Source organism: Erythrolamprus reginae, chromosome Z, assembly GCF_031021105.1.
Source record: "Erythrolamprus reginae isolate rEryReg1 chromosome Z, rEryReg1.hap1, whole genome shotgun sequence".
Lineage (NCBI taxonomy): Eukaryota > Metazoa > Chordata > Lepidosauria > Squamata > Dipsadidae > Erythrolamprus > Erythrolamprus reginae.
The window spans coordinates 59,473,397-59,489,218 of record NC_091963.1 but is presented as its reverse complement, the minus strand read 5'-3'; the positions used below and the strand labels follow the sequence as shown (position 1 = coordinate 59,489,218).

The 15,822-nt window shown below is 42.4% G+C and overlaps 1 protein-coding gene across 2 annotated transcripts in view; it reads left to right on the top strand.

Moving 5' to 3' along the window:
* RAMP3 (receptor activity modifying protein 3) overlaps nt 1-15,822 on the top strand; it is a 117,950-nt gene that overhangs the window by 37,622 nt on the left and 64,506 nt on the right. For both annotated transcript variants that reach the window (XM_070767123.1, XM_070767124.1), the window contains exon 3: nt 14,983-15,112. In XM_070767123.1, coding sequence (XP_070623224.1) covers nt 14,983-15,112 — 130 coding nt within the window. The remainder of the gene's footprint in view (nt 1-14,982; nt 15,113-15,822) is intronic.

Below are 15,822 nucleotides of genomic sequence, written 5' to 3'. Positions count from 1 at the left end.
AAACGCATGTAAGAAAACAAGACCAATTAATCTTAAACCATCCCAAGCTTGGAGAAATCTTCTCATCCCTTGCCCAAGTCAAGAAAAGAGGAGTAGTACTATACATTAAACCTAAACTCAACCCCCAACTAATTTACACAGATGACAACGGACAGATATTAATAGTACAAATTACACCAGGAACAAAGAAAATACATATAATTGCAATCTATGCTCCCACAATAAATCAATCCACTTTTTATGCAAAACTACATCAAAAAATTACGGAATTAAACTTGACAAATATAATAATAGTAGGCGACTTCAATGCAATATTAGATAGGAAAAAGGACCATAAAAGCACTAAACAAATGAAAAAGAGAAAACAACTACCGACAACTTTTGAACAACTTACAACTGAATTAGCTTTAAAAGACATATGGCGTCACTTTAATCCAAATAATAGACAATATACTTTTTTCTCTTTTCCTCACAAGTCATGGTCCCGCATTGATATGGCCTCGGCGGATTTAGAATTTATCAATGAAGTAACAGACATACAAATACTTCCAAACTCCTGGGCAGATCATAACCCCATATTGTTGAAATGGAGAGATTCAACTAATAACTATTCAAGACGATGGACTATGAACCAAACAATATTTAAAGAAGAAAACTTTCAAAAAATGTTAAAACAAGAATTAGGTGAGTTTCTCCAAATTAACAATGATGGTAACACTTCCACACAAAACCTATGGGACACAATGAAAGCCTATGTGCGAGGAATCTATATTGCATACCAAAGTAAAAAGAAAAAACAGAAACAAAACAGCTTATCCACACTAAAAATAAAACTTCAGAACCTTGAAAAACCCTACAAACGAAACCAGACAACACCGAAATTTTAGGAGAACTGAATATTACAAAACATTACATAAACCTACAAACTCAAGAAGAACTCTCACATAAATTAAGGATTGCCAAACAAAAGCACTTTGAATTTGCAAACAAACCCGGGCAATGGTTAGCCTCAAAACTCGCTCACCAAAAAGCAGATATAATTAGAGAGGCATTATATGATCATACAGGTGTTTTAAAAACAACACTTAGCGATAAAAAACAAATAATTAAATCCTTCTTTGAGGAATTGTATAAAAAAGATGACGTAAATGAACAACTAATAAATAAACTGTTCGAGAGCTTAGAAAACACAGAAAAAATAAATAAGGAAGATCAGGATATGCTAAATCAGAGGTCCCCAACCTTTTTTGCACCAGGGACCAGCTTTAAGCTAGACCAGTTTTCCACGGTCCGGGGGGGGGGGCTTTGGTCAAATGGGGGTGGGGTTATGGAGGGGTGGAGCTTAGTGATGCAGCCCTCCACACTTCTCCACAGGGCGGGGAGAATCAGGAGGCTCCTTTGGCGGCTGGGGGCTGCCTGGCTTTGTGATTTTGGCTGGGGGGGGAGTTAGGAAGGTCCTACTTCTCCCCCCCCAGCCAAAAATTCAAAGCCTATCTGCTGGATACGGGCGATGAGTGGGACAGAGCGGCGCGGAAGCCTCTTGCAGCAGCTGCCACAGCCACCGGCTTCGGCGCCGCTCGTCCCGCTCATCGCCCGTATCCAGCAGATAGGCTTTGAGTTTTTGGCTGGGGGGGGGAGAAGTAGGACCTTCCTAAGTCCCCCCCCCCAGCCAAAAACTCAAAGCCTATCTGCTGGATACGGGTGATGAGTGGGACAGAGCGGCGCGGAAGCCTCTTTCAGCAGTTGCCACAGCCACCGGCTTCGGCACCGCTCGTCCCGCTCATCGCCCGTATCCAGCAGATAGGCTTTGAGTTTTTGGCTGGGGGGGAAGAAGTAGGACCTTCCTAACTCCCCCCCAGCCAAAATCACAAAGCCAGGCAGCCCCCAGCCGCCAAAGGAGCCTCCTGATTCTCCCCGCCCTGCCCGATGCCCCAACCTGTCCTGCATAATGTCCTCTGCCGGGAGGGCAGCGGCGCCGCGGACCGGCTGGAAAACCCCAACGGCCCGGTCCCGGTCCTCGGACCGGCGGTTGGGGACCTCTGTGCTAAATGACAAAATAACATCAATAGAACTAACCAATGCAATTATGAAACAAAAAAATAATAAAACCCCGGGCACAGACGGTATACCTGCCGAATTCTACAAACAATTTCAAGAAATCCTGGAGCCTATAATGTTACCTCTTTTTAATGAAATCCTCGAAGGTTAAAAACTTCCTTCCTCTTGGAATGAGGCTTATATAACTTTAATACCTAAAGATACACAAAATAGAGCTTACATTCAAAATTATCGCCCAATATCCCTGCTTAATTCAGACTATAAAATCTTTGCATCCATCATAGCTGAAAGATTTAAACGAATACTAACTGTTAGAATACATACAGACCAAAATGGCTTCCTTCCGGCAAGAAATATAGCAACAAACACAAGGATTATTTTGGACTCTTTAGAATATTACGATAAAAACATAGATAAACCAGTAGCATTCCTATTCGTAGATTTACAGAAAGCCTTTGATAGTTTATACTGGCAATTCTTCACAACACAAATAGCGTCAATGCAACTCGGTAATAAATTTACAGAACTCATTAAAACTATATACTCAATACAAACAGCCAAAATACTGATAAACAATGATATGACAGAAACAATAAACATAAAAAAAGGAGTGAGGCAGGGCTGTCCCTTAGCCCCACTGATCTTTATCTTCGCACTAGAAGTTCTACTAAATAAAATAAGACACAACAAGGAAATCCAAGGACTAAAAATTAAAAATGAACACTATAAACTTCAAGCATTTACTGATGACATGGTGTTCATTGTAGAAGACCCCTTAAAATCTGCACCTATTCTAATTAATGAAATAAATAAATTTGGAGAGATTGCCAGACTAAAAATCAATAGGGAAAAAACAAAAATGATAACAAAAAATATGACAAAACAACAGATATTGAAACTAGAGGAATCTACCAAAATCAAAACCGCCCAAAAAGTTAAATACCTAGGACTATGGATCACCGCAAATTACAGCACTATCAAGAAAGACAATTACGATAAACTAACCAATGAAATGGACAAAGATTTTTGCAGATGGTCAAAGCTCCCACTTTCTATAATGGGGAAAATTGCTGTAATTAAAAGCAATATACTCCCTAGATTTTTATACCTTTTTCAAACTGCACCCATTAAATTAAACAGGACCTTTTTCAAAAACTTACACAAAAAAATTCGCAAATTTATATGGACAAAAAAAAAAGAGGCCAGAATAAAACTTAAAGATCTACAAGACCATAGGTCAAGAGGTGGATTTGGGTTACCAAACATGGAACTATATTACCATGCCTCAATTACAAATTTACTGAAAGAATGGATAACACTTAAAAATTCTAGAATATTAACACTTGAAGGCTATGACCTTCAATCCGGGTGGCACAAGTTTCTGATGGCAGACATAGGTAAAATACCAACATACTTCAGATCACACTACATTCGAAAAACCTTAATTAACACCTGGCACTTTATTAAAAAAAACCATTATCTCTGTATCCCAAAATGGATATCCCCAACAGAAGCAATTATATACCCGAATGCATTAACCCCTGACAAAATTATAACATACGACCAACTGTTAAACGAAAATAATGATCTAATCCCTAAACAAAAACTCATGGAAAAAGGTATTAAAGTGGATTGGTTACACTACCTACAAATTAAATCAAAATATAATGAAGATAAGAACAAATTAGGCTTTCAAAAAAACAATCTCCTTGATAAGATAATTTTTGGTCCACAAAAAAAACAAATATCAAACATATACAATATCCTCCTTCAACACGATACTGTAGAAGAAATAGTTAAAGGAACTATGATAGCGTGGTCACAAAATTTTGGGTACACAATTTATTTAAATGAATGGGAAAAAATTTGGACTGTTAACTATAAATTAACGATGGCAACTTCATATAAGGAAAATCATTACAAAATATTCTACAGATGGCACTTGCCACCTGCTAGACTTGCAAAAATGTATCCAAACCTATCACCACTATGTTGGAAGTGCAGGGAAAAACCAGGTACATACTACCACATCTGGTGGACATGTGAAACCACACAAAAATATTGGTATAAAATCAAAACTATGCTAGAACAAATTACTTCTCAGATCATCCATGCAAAACCCGAACTATTTTTATTAGGAATCATAAGACAAAACTTTAGTAAAGAAAACAGATATATTATAATTCACATTATTACAGCCGCAAGGATTTTATATGCACAATTCTGGAAACGAAAAAAACCCAACCGTTCTATCACTTTTGATTAAAATAATGGAATGTGCAGAAATGTCCAAGCTAACAATGGAACTGCAAAACAAGGATGAGACAGATTTCTACAAAGCATGGGACAAATGGTACCTCTGGTTAAAAAAAAGGAATTACTTAAAAATTATTCATCAAGAAAAATATCCAACAAAAACAACTTGAAAAACTAGCAACCTACATCACAAATCATAACATCAAATTGAAACGACAAACTGTAAACATCGATTGACACGAACTTTAAATTACAAAGAAAACAAACCCTTAAACCACTGATATGTATTGACACTAACAATTACATCCAAAACATATGGATAAAACTTTAGGGAAATTTACACCACCTATGGGCTCAAACCACAGGCCGCAAACCATGAAAGCCCCAGCTCTAACGCTGGTCTTCTCTTCTTACCACTCCCCTTTTGCTCCAATTTCCTATCCCCCTTCCCCTTATATCTCTTTCCCTTCTTCCCCAACCCCCACCTTTCCTCTTTTCTCCCTCCCCATCTACGTGTACTATATAAGTAAATTATAAATGTTAGAATGTATATTATATATATCCCTTTTGCTTTTCTGTACCCTGTTTTTAATGTATATATTCAATAAATTTATTTTTTTTAAAAAGAAGAAAGTCTATATCATTATATTTTCCTTATATAAGGGTGCTGCATTTGAGTGGGCAATACCCTTTTTAGCACACCAGGATCCAATCCTGCAAAATTATGCTGCTTTTTGCGAGGTTTGAGCAAGAATTTCAAGATCCCATGCGCGTACAAAACACTATCACTCAGTTATGCCAATTGCACTTGGGCAGCAAGATCATCTCTGAGTATATCTCTGACTTCTGGAAACTAGTCACACCTCTGAATTGGAACGAGTAAGCCCTTATGGAACTGTTCCAAGATGGCCTGAAACCCAAAATTGTGCATGAGATGACACGCCAACCAACACCCAACATGTTAAATGAACTCTACCAGACCAGTTTGACTATCGAGACTAATTTGTCATCTGCCCAGAACTGTGTCACCAGATACAAAACCAGTTTGGAGAGAGAACCAGACCAGTGCCGGCTCCACACCAAAGATTTCAAAACAACGGTTTCAACTCTGTGCCAAGACGTCCCTTCCAGATGCCAACAGACATGGAAAACAGACCAGCTGTTGTCGCTCGAAGGAACCAATGGATCTAGGTACGGCCAGACCTCACCTGAGTGAAGCCGGGAGAGCCAAACGTCGACCGGAAGGCCTATGAATGTATTGTGGAAAGGCTGGACACATGCTACCTACTTGCCCTCAGAGAAGACGTCTCACTCCCACATCTACTTCAGTCTGGAACACCACGCCCGTGTTTCAGGTGCAGGCTACCTTGCTGGGAAATGACCAGAGCCCAGCCTAAAACAAACTTTAGGCCAGGCAGGCACCAAACCGAATGGCATTGGTAAGACAGATGAACCGAGACCTTCAAGACACTTGACCTTAGTCACTAAGGTGAACTTAGAAAGCCCACCCAAAATCCTCCCTGTGACTGCCTTACTAGATTCAGGAGCCACCACCAACTTCATGGACGAGACCTTCGCTCGTTCTCATGCCATACCATTGTGCCCGTCACACCTCCTATTATTATCAAAACTATCGACAGCCGAGTTCTCTTGTCCAGACCAATCAAATTCCAGACCCAATCACTTACTTTAACCATCGAACACCATGAGAAACCTATTCAATTTTATGTCACCACAGGCCTCCAATTTCCTATGGTCTTTGGCTTAGCATGGCTCAGAACCTATGATCCCCACATCGTGTGGTCCCCAAACTGTATTTCCTTTCCAAGTCTACAATGTGTTGACCACATCCGTCCACCATTTACTACTCCACTTCTTGCCCAACTCGCCGGCACCCTCCCACCAGGTATTTCTGACTTCGCTGATGTTTTCGATGAAAAAGAAGCAGACCAGTTATCCCCCCATACCGACCATATGACTGTGCCATTGACCTCTTACCCAATGCTAAACTTCCTGCTGGACACCTCTATTCAATGTCTCAACACAAATCAGCCGCCTTAAAAGACTTTATTGACAAGAACCTCGCCAGAGGGTTCATCCAACCCTCCTCTTCACCGCTCTCTGCCCCAGTACTTTTTATCAAAAAGAAAACCAGAGACCGCAGATTCTGCTGTGACTATCATAAACTCAATTCCATTACCATTCGCAACCGCTACCCTCTGCCTTTAATCTCTGAACTCATGGGCCGTCTCCGTACAGCAACCATTTTCACCAAAATCGACTTACGAGGCGCCTACAACCTCATTCATATTCGTCAAGGTGATGAATGGAAGATAGCCTTCGCCACCCGCTACAGCCATTTTGAATTCACTGTCATGCCTTTTGGACTTACCAAAGCGCCAGCAGCATTCCAACATTTTATGAATGAGATCTTTAAAGACTTTATCGACCACTTCATGATCGTCTACATTGATGACATTTTGACATACTCTCCTTCTCCAGAAACCCACCTACACCACTTACGACAAGTACTCCAGCGCCTTCGACATCACCTTTATGCCAAGTTAGAAAAATGCTAATTTTTTCAAACTTCCATCGACTTCTTAGGCCATGTCATTTCCCCCCCAAGGCATCGCCATGAACACTGGAAAACTCGACGCCTTTCAAACTTGGCAACCACCAGCTCGAGCCAAAGATGTCCAACGATTTTTGGGATTTGTCAACTACTACCGAACCTTCATTCCTAACTTTGCCACCTTGACTGCACCCCTCACCCACCTTCTCCAGAAAGGCGTTCCATTTCAATGGGGCACCGAAGAAAAACAAGCTTTTCTCAACCTCAAAAAAGCTTTCATGCAAGAACCTGTTCTCCAATACTCTGATCCCCACCGTCCATTGATCGTCGAAGCCGACACCTCCAACATTCGAGTAGGAGCTGTACTTCTCCAACAACGCCAAGGCGGCAGACCTTTATTTCCCTGTGCCTATTATTCTAGGAAATTAAAACCTCCAGAACGGAACTATACCATTTAGGAAAAAGAACTTTTAGCCATCAAGACTGCTTTTGAGACCTGGCAACATCACCTGGAGGTTGCCCGTCACCAAATACAGGTCAGAACTGACCACAAAAACTTGGGTCCGTAAAGCTTAGGAAGATAAGTGAACCAATTAGAAATGTAATAAATGTGATGCACCATGTTACTACTACTAAAAGGAAATTGGGAATTTTGTGTGGATCACGGAAAAGCTGAGAGTCAATGGGCTGGAGCATCTAGCCAGTGGTGGCCGGTTTGTGTTTGTATCTATCGATTTGCTTTAGCTCCACATGACATGCCAGGTTCATCTGCCTTCCCCCCCCCCCCATGCCTTTGGCTCCATCTGATGCCAGTGCTATCACACAAAGGTGAGACTCCTGGGTCTCTCTGCTGTCTTTGCCCACTGACTCTCAGCTTTCCCATGGTGCATCCAGATTGTGAGCCTTCCTTCATACCTCTGCCTCCATCTGCTGCTTTGACAAGTAAATCAACTCTCCTGTATTGTGCAGGCTACACAGCCCCAGAATGAGTCAAGGGACTGGTTGCCTGCAGCTACTGCCAGACACCCTTGCCCCTGCATGGTTGCTGACTCTTGTATGCAGACTGGAAATTGTTGGGCTGATCATTTTGATACCATGTTTCCCTCAAGATAAGCCCTAATGCATCTTTAGGGCAAATTATTATTATTATTATTATTTATTTATATTTTTTTAATTATTAGATTTGTATGCCGCCCCTCTCCGCAGACTCGGGGCGGTTCACAACAACAATAAAACAATGTACAACAAATCTAATAATTTAAAAATCACTAAAAAAAACCTTACTAAAAAGCAAAAACATACACACAAACATACCATGCATAAACTGTATAGGCCCGGGGGAGATGTCTCCCCCATGCCTGACGGCAGTGGTGGGTTTTAAGGAGTTTACGAAAGGCAAGGAGGGTGGGGGCAGTTCTAATCTCCAGGGGGAGCTGGTTCCAGAGGGTCGGGGCTGCCACAGAGAAGGCTCTTCCCCTGGGTCCTGCCAAACGACATTGTTTAGTCGACAGGACCCGGAGAAGGCCAACTCTGTGGGACAGTTAGGTCCCGTCAACTAAACAATGTCGTTGGGCGGGACCCAGGGGAAGAGCCTTCTCTGTGGCGGCCCCGGCCCTTTGGAACCAACTCCCTCAAGAGATTAGAATTGCCCCCACCCTCCTCGCCTTTCGTAAACTTCTTAAAACCCACCTCTGCCGTCAGGCATGGGGGAACTGAGATATTCTTTCCCCCTAGGCCTTTACAATTTATGCATGGTATGTCTGTATGTATGTTTGGTTTTTATAATAAGGGTTTTTTAGTTATTTTAGCATTGGATTGGATTGTTACATGCTGTTTTTATCATTGCTGTTAGCTGCCCCGAGTCTACTGAGAGAGGCGGCATACAAATCCAATAAATAAATAAACAAACAAACAAACAAACAAACAAACAAAGGGCTTTATAGGTCATAACCAACACTTTGAATTGTGACCGGAAACTGATCGGCAACCAATGCAGACTGCGGAGTGTTGGTGTAACATGGGCATACCTGGGGAAGCCCACGATTGCTCTCGCAGCTGAGTTCTGTACGATCTGAAGTTTCCGAACACTCTTCACAGGTAGCCCCATGCAGGGAGCATTACAGTAGTCGAACCTCGAGGTGATGAGGGCATGAGTGACTGTGAGCAGTGAGTCCAGGTCCAGATAGGGTCGCAACTGGTACACCGGGCGAACCTGTGCAAACGCCCCCCTCGCCACAGCTGGTTCTCTAATGTAAGCTGTGGATTGAGGAGGATGCCCAAGTTGCAGACCCTCTCTGAGGGGGTCAATAATTCCACCCCCCAGGGTTATGGATGGAAAGATGGAATTGTCCCTGGGAGGCAAAACCCACAGCCATTCCATCTTGTCAGGGTTGAGTTTGAGTCTGTTGACACCCATCCAGACCCTAACAGCCTCCAGGCATCGGCACATCACTTCCACTGCTTCGTTGACTGGACATGGGGTGGAGATGTACAGCTGGGTATCATCGGCGTACTGATGATGCCTCACTCCATGCCCGTGGATTCTTTTTATAAGATCAAGTCTTATTTTGGAGAAAACATGGCACCTATCAAAATCCTATCCCTTTTCTTGATTAATCATTAGTACCTCAGGTCCCATCAGTGCACTGATAAAATTACAATTTTCTACAGTTTTCATTTTCTTTTTTAATTTCTTGTTACAAAAGATTCTAGCTGACACAGCTTGACTGAGAAAAGATAAACATGGTGGGTGAAACCTGGTTAGTACTTTCTTTGGCTGTAGATTATGGTTCAAAGAATACTGAGAAGTTGGAAAAGATATCTCAAAGGAAAATAAACTACTTTTCTATGTGTTCAGCTTTGAAAGAAACTTTGCTTTATTTGTTATTTAATACCCAATGATCCTATGTGACAAATCTAAATTTATTTGGATCAATCACGCTAATATAATATTTATTATTATAAAATGATGCTTTTGTGAAGACACCAAACGAATAGAGTAATGAATAGACTTCAGGGATGCTACTAAATTTTAAAATATGTTGTGTGCATGTTTTTTTAAATTATGGATTTTTAGTTTTAATTATTAGATTTGTATTCTACATTGTTTTTTCTATTACTGTTGTGAGCCGCTCCAAGTCTACGGAGAGGGGCGGCATACAAGTTTAATAAATAAATAAATAAATAAATAAATACATTAAAAACAATATTTAAATAATTAAAACAAATATAATTTTTAGTACTATGTTTTTTAAGTTAACATGTGACCACAATGGGGAATGGGATGGAAAATTTATTGTTAAAAAATGTGGTTATTAATGAGGTCCCCTGAGACAACACCCAATTTTACAATTGTTTATTTTTTTATTTTTGGGTGCAGTAATTAACAAATCGCCCATGGTTGTTAAGCAAGGTATTATATGATCACAATTTGTGACTTCCTCCCAGTTTTCCCATTTAATTTGATTTTTGAAAGCTTGATTGGGAAATAAATAGTAATCAAATGCCTGCAGAAAGCTGCCATGCTTGGAAATCCAATCTGGTCGCCTATTTATTTATTTATTTATTTATTTATTTATTTATTTATTTTATTCAATTTTTTATGCCGCCCTTCTTCTTAGACTCAGGGTGGCTTACAACATGTTAGCAATAGCACTTTTTAACAGAGCTAGGCTATTGCCCCCACAATCCAGGTCCTCATTTTACCCACCTCGGAAGGATGGAAGGCTGAGTCAACATTGAGTCGGTGATGAGATTTGAACCGCTGACCTTCAGATCTATAGTCAGCTTCAGTGGCCTGCAGTACAGCACTCTACCTGCTGCGCCACCCTGGCTCCAGATGGCTATCATGCAGGAGCAATAGAATGGTTGTAAGTGGGAGGAATGGTTGTAAGTCACTTATCTATTCTGTTGTAACTTGAACAATTTCTCTTTTCACATTTTACTTAAATCTAAAAATCCCTATATAGTCTATCGAATCACAAACATTGAAAATATTAAGAAAGAAAAAAGAAAAGAAAGAAAAAAATATAACCAATTCCACACATTTTTTTCAGTGTACCATAAATCATCTATTGTTTACTAATTCCATTTTTATAAATCTTTCAAAACCATCTCTGTTCTTATATGCCAGTTTTACTTATCAAATTCAACTTGCTTTGTTTGCACTTTTCAATAAAACTACCGTATTTTCCGGCGTATAAGACGACTTTTTAACCCCTGAAAATCTTTTCCAAAGTGGGGGGTCGTCTTATAGGCCGGATACTGCGCCCATTCCACAGCCGCGGGCGGGAGGAGGCCGGGAGCGGGATTGGGGGGGGAGCGGACCCGCGCTCACTTTCGGCTCCGGGGACTGCGGGTGGCTATGGCGCCGAAAGGAAAAAGCGCTGCTGTTGCTGCTGTCGCTGCCGCCTGAGGCGGCGGCACTCAAATCTGGCGTGGTGGAAAATCTGGAGGCAGGCAAAGATTTTCCACCACGCCAGATTCGAGTGCCGCCGCCTCAGGCGGCAGCGACAGCAGCAACAGCAGCAACAGCAGCAACAGCAGCAACAGCAGCGCGTTGATGAAGCCGGCGAGGGAGCTCCGGAATCGGTTGGTGCTCGCCCGACGACTTGTTTTTTTATTTCCCCCTTTGGTTTCTCTTCACAGGCGGGAGTTCGGGAGGCAAGGGAGCGCTCGAGGAGACAGCGTCTTGCGGCATCGCTCAGCAACTTCTTTTTCCTTTCGGCGCCATAGCCATCCGCAGTCCCCGGAGCCGAAAGTGAGCGCGGGTCCGCTCCGCCCGCCCTGCAAGCGGCGGAGATCCCGGAGCGAGGCTTCCATTCAGGACGGGGGCAGGAGGGAGGGAGGGAAGGGAAACACAGCCCTTTGCCTCAACCCGCCGGCTCCGGGGACTGCGGGTGGCTATGGCGCCGAAAGGAAAAAGAAGTTGCTGAGCGTCCCTTCGTCGTAAACCCGACGGGAGGCGATGCCACAAGACGCTGTCTCCTCGAGCGCTCCCTTGCCAAAGGGGGAAATAAAAAAACAAGGCGTCGGGCGAGCACCAACCGATTCCGGAGCTCCCTCGCCGGCTTTGCTGGGGTGGAGCGCCACTCCCGGCGGCAGGAACTGCGGGGGGTAGCCAGCATAACGAGCCCTTGCTGCAGCTATCCGCCGCTTCTTTCTTCTCCGCCTTGCCTCCGCTACTCCCGCCGCCGCCTTTGCCTCTTGCCCGGCGGGGAGAGCAAAGGCGGCGGCGGGAGTAGCGGAGGCGAGGCGTTCCTGCCGCCGGGAAGCAGCCCCTTTACATTAGCGGTGGCTGCAACGGCACTGGCGATGCGGCCGCTAGCCGCTCCGAGCGGTGTGGGGGCTGCTTCCCATCCTCCTGCCAGCTTGCTCAGAAGGAAACCTTCTGAGAAGGAGGATGGGAAGCAGCCCCTTTACTGTCAGCTCGGGACAGCTCGGGACAGCGCTCGGAGCGGCTAGCGGCCGGATCGCCAGCGCCGCTGTAGCCACCGTTGTGGGAGGAGCCTCAGAAAGAAAATAAGAGAGAACAAGAGAGAGGGAGAGAGGTGATTCTTGAAGCATATGGTAAAAAGCACCCAAATAATAAGAAACACCCCCCCAGCCCACACCTGTGTTTGAAAAGAATAAAAGAGAAAAAAACCCCAGCCCTCAACTGGTTTTGGAAATGGTTCGAGTGTGTATACACACACACACACACACACACACACACGTAAGGGGGGGAGAGAGACAGGGATGGAAAAAGAGGAGAAGTGAGAGGGAGAAGGAATGAGGGAAAAAGGGAGGAAGAGAGAGAAATGAGAAACATGAGAGAGAAAAGGGGGAAAGACAGGAGAAGAACCCAGAAATGAGACAGTGGTATAAATTTGAGGAGGGATGATTGATGATTGACTGTATTTATAAGGGGATGTTACATGGGATTGTATATATGAGGGGGTTATTTATGTGTGTGTGTGTGTGTGTATGTATGTATGTATGTATGTATGTATGTATGTATGTATTTATTTATTAGATTTGTGTAATTTTGGTTGGTGATGTGCCCCAGGATTTTGTAAATGTAAAAAATGTGCTGCGGCTCAAAAAAGGTTGAAAATCACTGCTCTAGCAGGTGGTAAATCAGCACTCCTTTTAACTGACAAGGGACCCATTTCCCAGACTTTGATAATTTCCCCAGGTATTTTTGTACCTACTTGACCAACATTATTAGTGGTTGCAAAATTGAATGTTAAACTGGATGCATTTATTTCTGCCTGTTTGTATTTGTTCTTATGTTTAACCATTGAAAATGTACTTTTCCTCCAAAAAGAATCATCTTTCCATATTTCTTAGGCAACATTTTAAAATAACTTTAAAAGCTGAGGTCATATTATTCACCCTGCTCTGTATCATAGCACACTGCACAGTACTGAAAATTGGCAGGGTCACTAATTAAACCCGACAAGTTAAAATCTGTTTAAGTGACATTGCAAGAGGATAAAGACAGAAAGTGCGGAAAGAGGAAAAAATGGATGGGCTGTTTGGATTGCCATATCATGATATCACATACAGATTCTCATTCCATAATAGATTCTCACATAGGTGTCAGCATGCTGCATGTTAGACTGAAAGATACCTGCAGAATAGATGGTAGGAGAAAGAAAAATAGCCAGGTTCACCTTTTTGTGTTGACAAATTATGATGAGTTATAATAATAAACTTAATTGTGGTGAGGAGAAATATGAGAGGCAGACAAGACAGATAGACAGAGACATATGGAGAGATAGACAGAAGAGTGTTCCTACTTGGCTCTCTCTCTCTAAATAATTCATTCATAATTTTAACAATAAGATCTTCATCATTAGTAATTAAAATATTGTGTTATCATGTTCAGAAATGATTTTTTTCTCAATGCAAGTACATCATAGACCTAGACTCAGTCAGGTCTATGATGTACAGAAGAGGGGTAGTCTTATACGGCGAGTATATCTCAAATTCTATATTTTAACTGGAAAAGTTAGGGGGTCGTCTTATACGCCCAGTCGTCTTATACGCCGGAAAATATGGTAATTAAGCTTATTTTAATATAATCAACCAGCCTAATATTTCCTTAATGTATTCATTAAAATTGTTTGAACCTATTTTAATATATTCAACGAGTCAATATTCTCATACATTTCATATAGACCATACATAAAGCGGAAACAGCCCAGGGGAATCAATTTCCCCATGCCTGACGGCAGAGATGGGTTTTGAGGAGTTTGCGAAAGGCAAAGAGGGTGTGGGCAGTTCTAATCTCTGGGGGGAGTTGATTCCAGAAGGTCAGGGCTGCCACAGAGGAGGCTCTTCCACTGGGTCCCACCAGATGACATTGTTTCATCAACGGGACCCGAAGAAGGCCAACTCTGTGGGATCTAAGCGGTTGCTGGGATTCATGCGGCAGAAGGCGGTCCTGGAGATATTCTAGTCCAATGCCATGAAGGGCTTTATAGGTCATAACCAACACTTTGAATTGTGACCAGAAACTGATCGGCAACCAATGCAGACTGTGGAGTGTTGGTGTAACATGGGCATACCTGGGGAAGCCCATGATTGCTCTCGCAGCTGAGTTCTGCACGATCTGAAGTTTCCGAACACTCTTCAGAGGTAGACCCATGTAGAGAGCATTACAATAGTCGAACCTCGAGGTGATGAGGGCATGAGTGACTGTGAGCAGTGAGTCCCGGTCCAGGTAGGGGCACAACTGGTGCACCAGGCGAACCTGGGTAAATGGCCCCCTCACCATGGTTGAAAGATGATTCTCTAATGTAAGCTGTGGATCAAGGACGCCCAAATGCTGGGGAATGGGAAAAGCAGCCCAATTTTTGCGAAAAATGCCCCTCCCCCTTTTTGCCAAAATGGGGTAGGGAAAGGATCTGGGAAGCCTGCAGGGATCCCCTGGGGACTGGGGGAAAGCAAAAATGCCTCCATTTTTGTGAAAAAATGGTCTAAAAATGGCCCATCTGTCACAAACATGGGGGCATTTTTCCCACCCCCACCACCCAGGAGCTCCCTTACCAAAGGGAACCACAGTAATATTTCTTTGCTGTCTTTATCAGAACTTTTCTGTTTTCTAGATGCACAACAGCAGATCATCTGCAATGAATCCTCCATGCTACAGAACTTGCCAGTATGTGGAAAATCCTTTGAAGAGATGATGCACAAAGTGGATTCTACAAAATGGTGCAATCTGAGAGAATTTATACTGTAAGTGTCTGACTAAATTTACATAATACGCTTTATAATTTGATGTGGGAAAATTACTCATTATTAAAATGATTATTATACAGCATTAATTGCACAAACATAAGCTATTAGAATGTGTGAAACTTCTGGATCCAGTAGCAGTAGCAATAGCTCTTAGGCTTATATAAGTGAGGATTACAGAGTCAGCCTATTTCCATCAAGAATCTAGGTTCTCATTTTACTAACCTCAGAAGGATGGAAGACTGTCATCTCCAGCTGTTCAGGATCAAACTCCAGGCTATGGGCAGAGTTAGCCTGCAATATTGCATTTTACAACAGCTCTACCTATCACATGTCTGCTCGGAGATAAGACACCTTGATTGTAGCTATAGGAACTATTGAGGAATTATAGCACTAGCTCTGGCATATCTGCCCAACAGTTTTCTATTCGGCTATTTCCCTTTTCCTGACTTAAGAACTTACAGAAAAGCCTCTCCATTATGTACAACGATTCTATATTATATTTTGGGTTTGGGTTAAACTTTTTAATGGCAAATACCATCACTATTGAATTTGTATTACAATAAATTGTTTTTAAATTTTCGATATACATAATCCATCCAATGCTACCTCCTTTACATTTGACACCTGGACAAAAATAATTACTCAGATTTCTTATATGATATTAAGAAACCTACTAGCTAATACACTTTTTGGCTGTTCCTAAACTT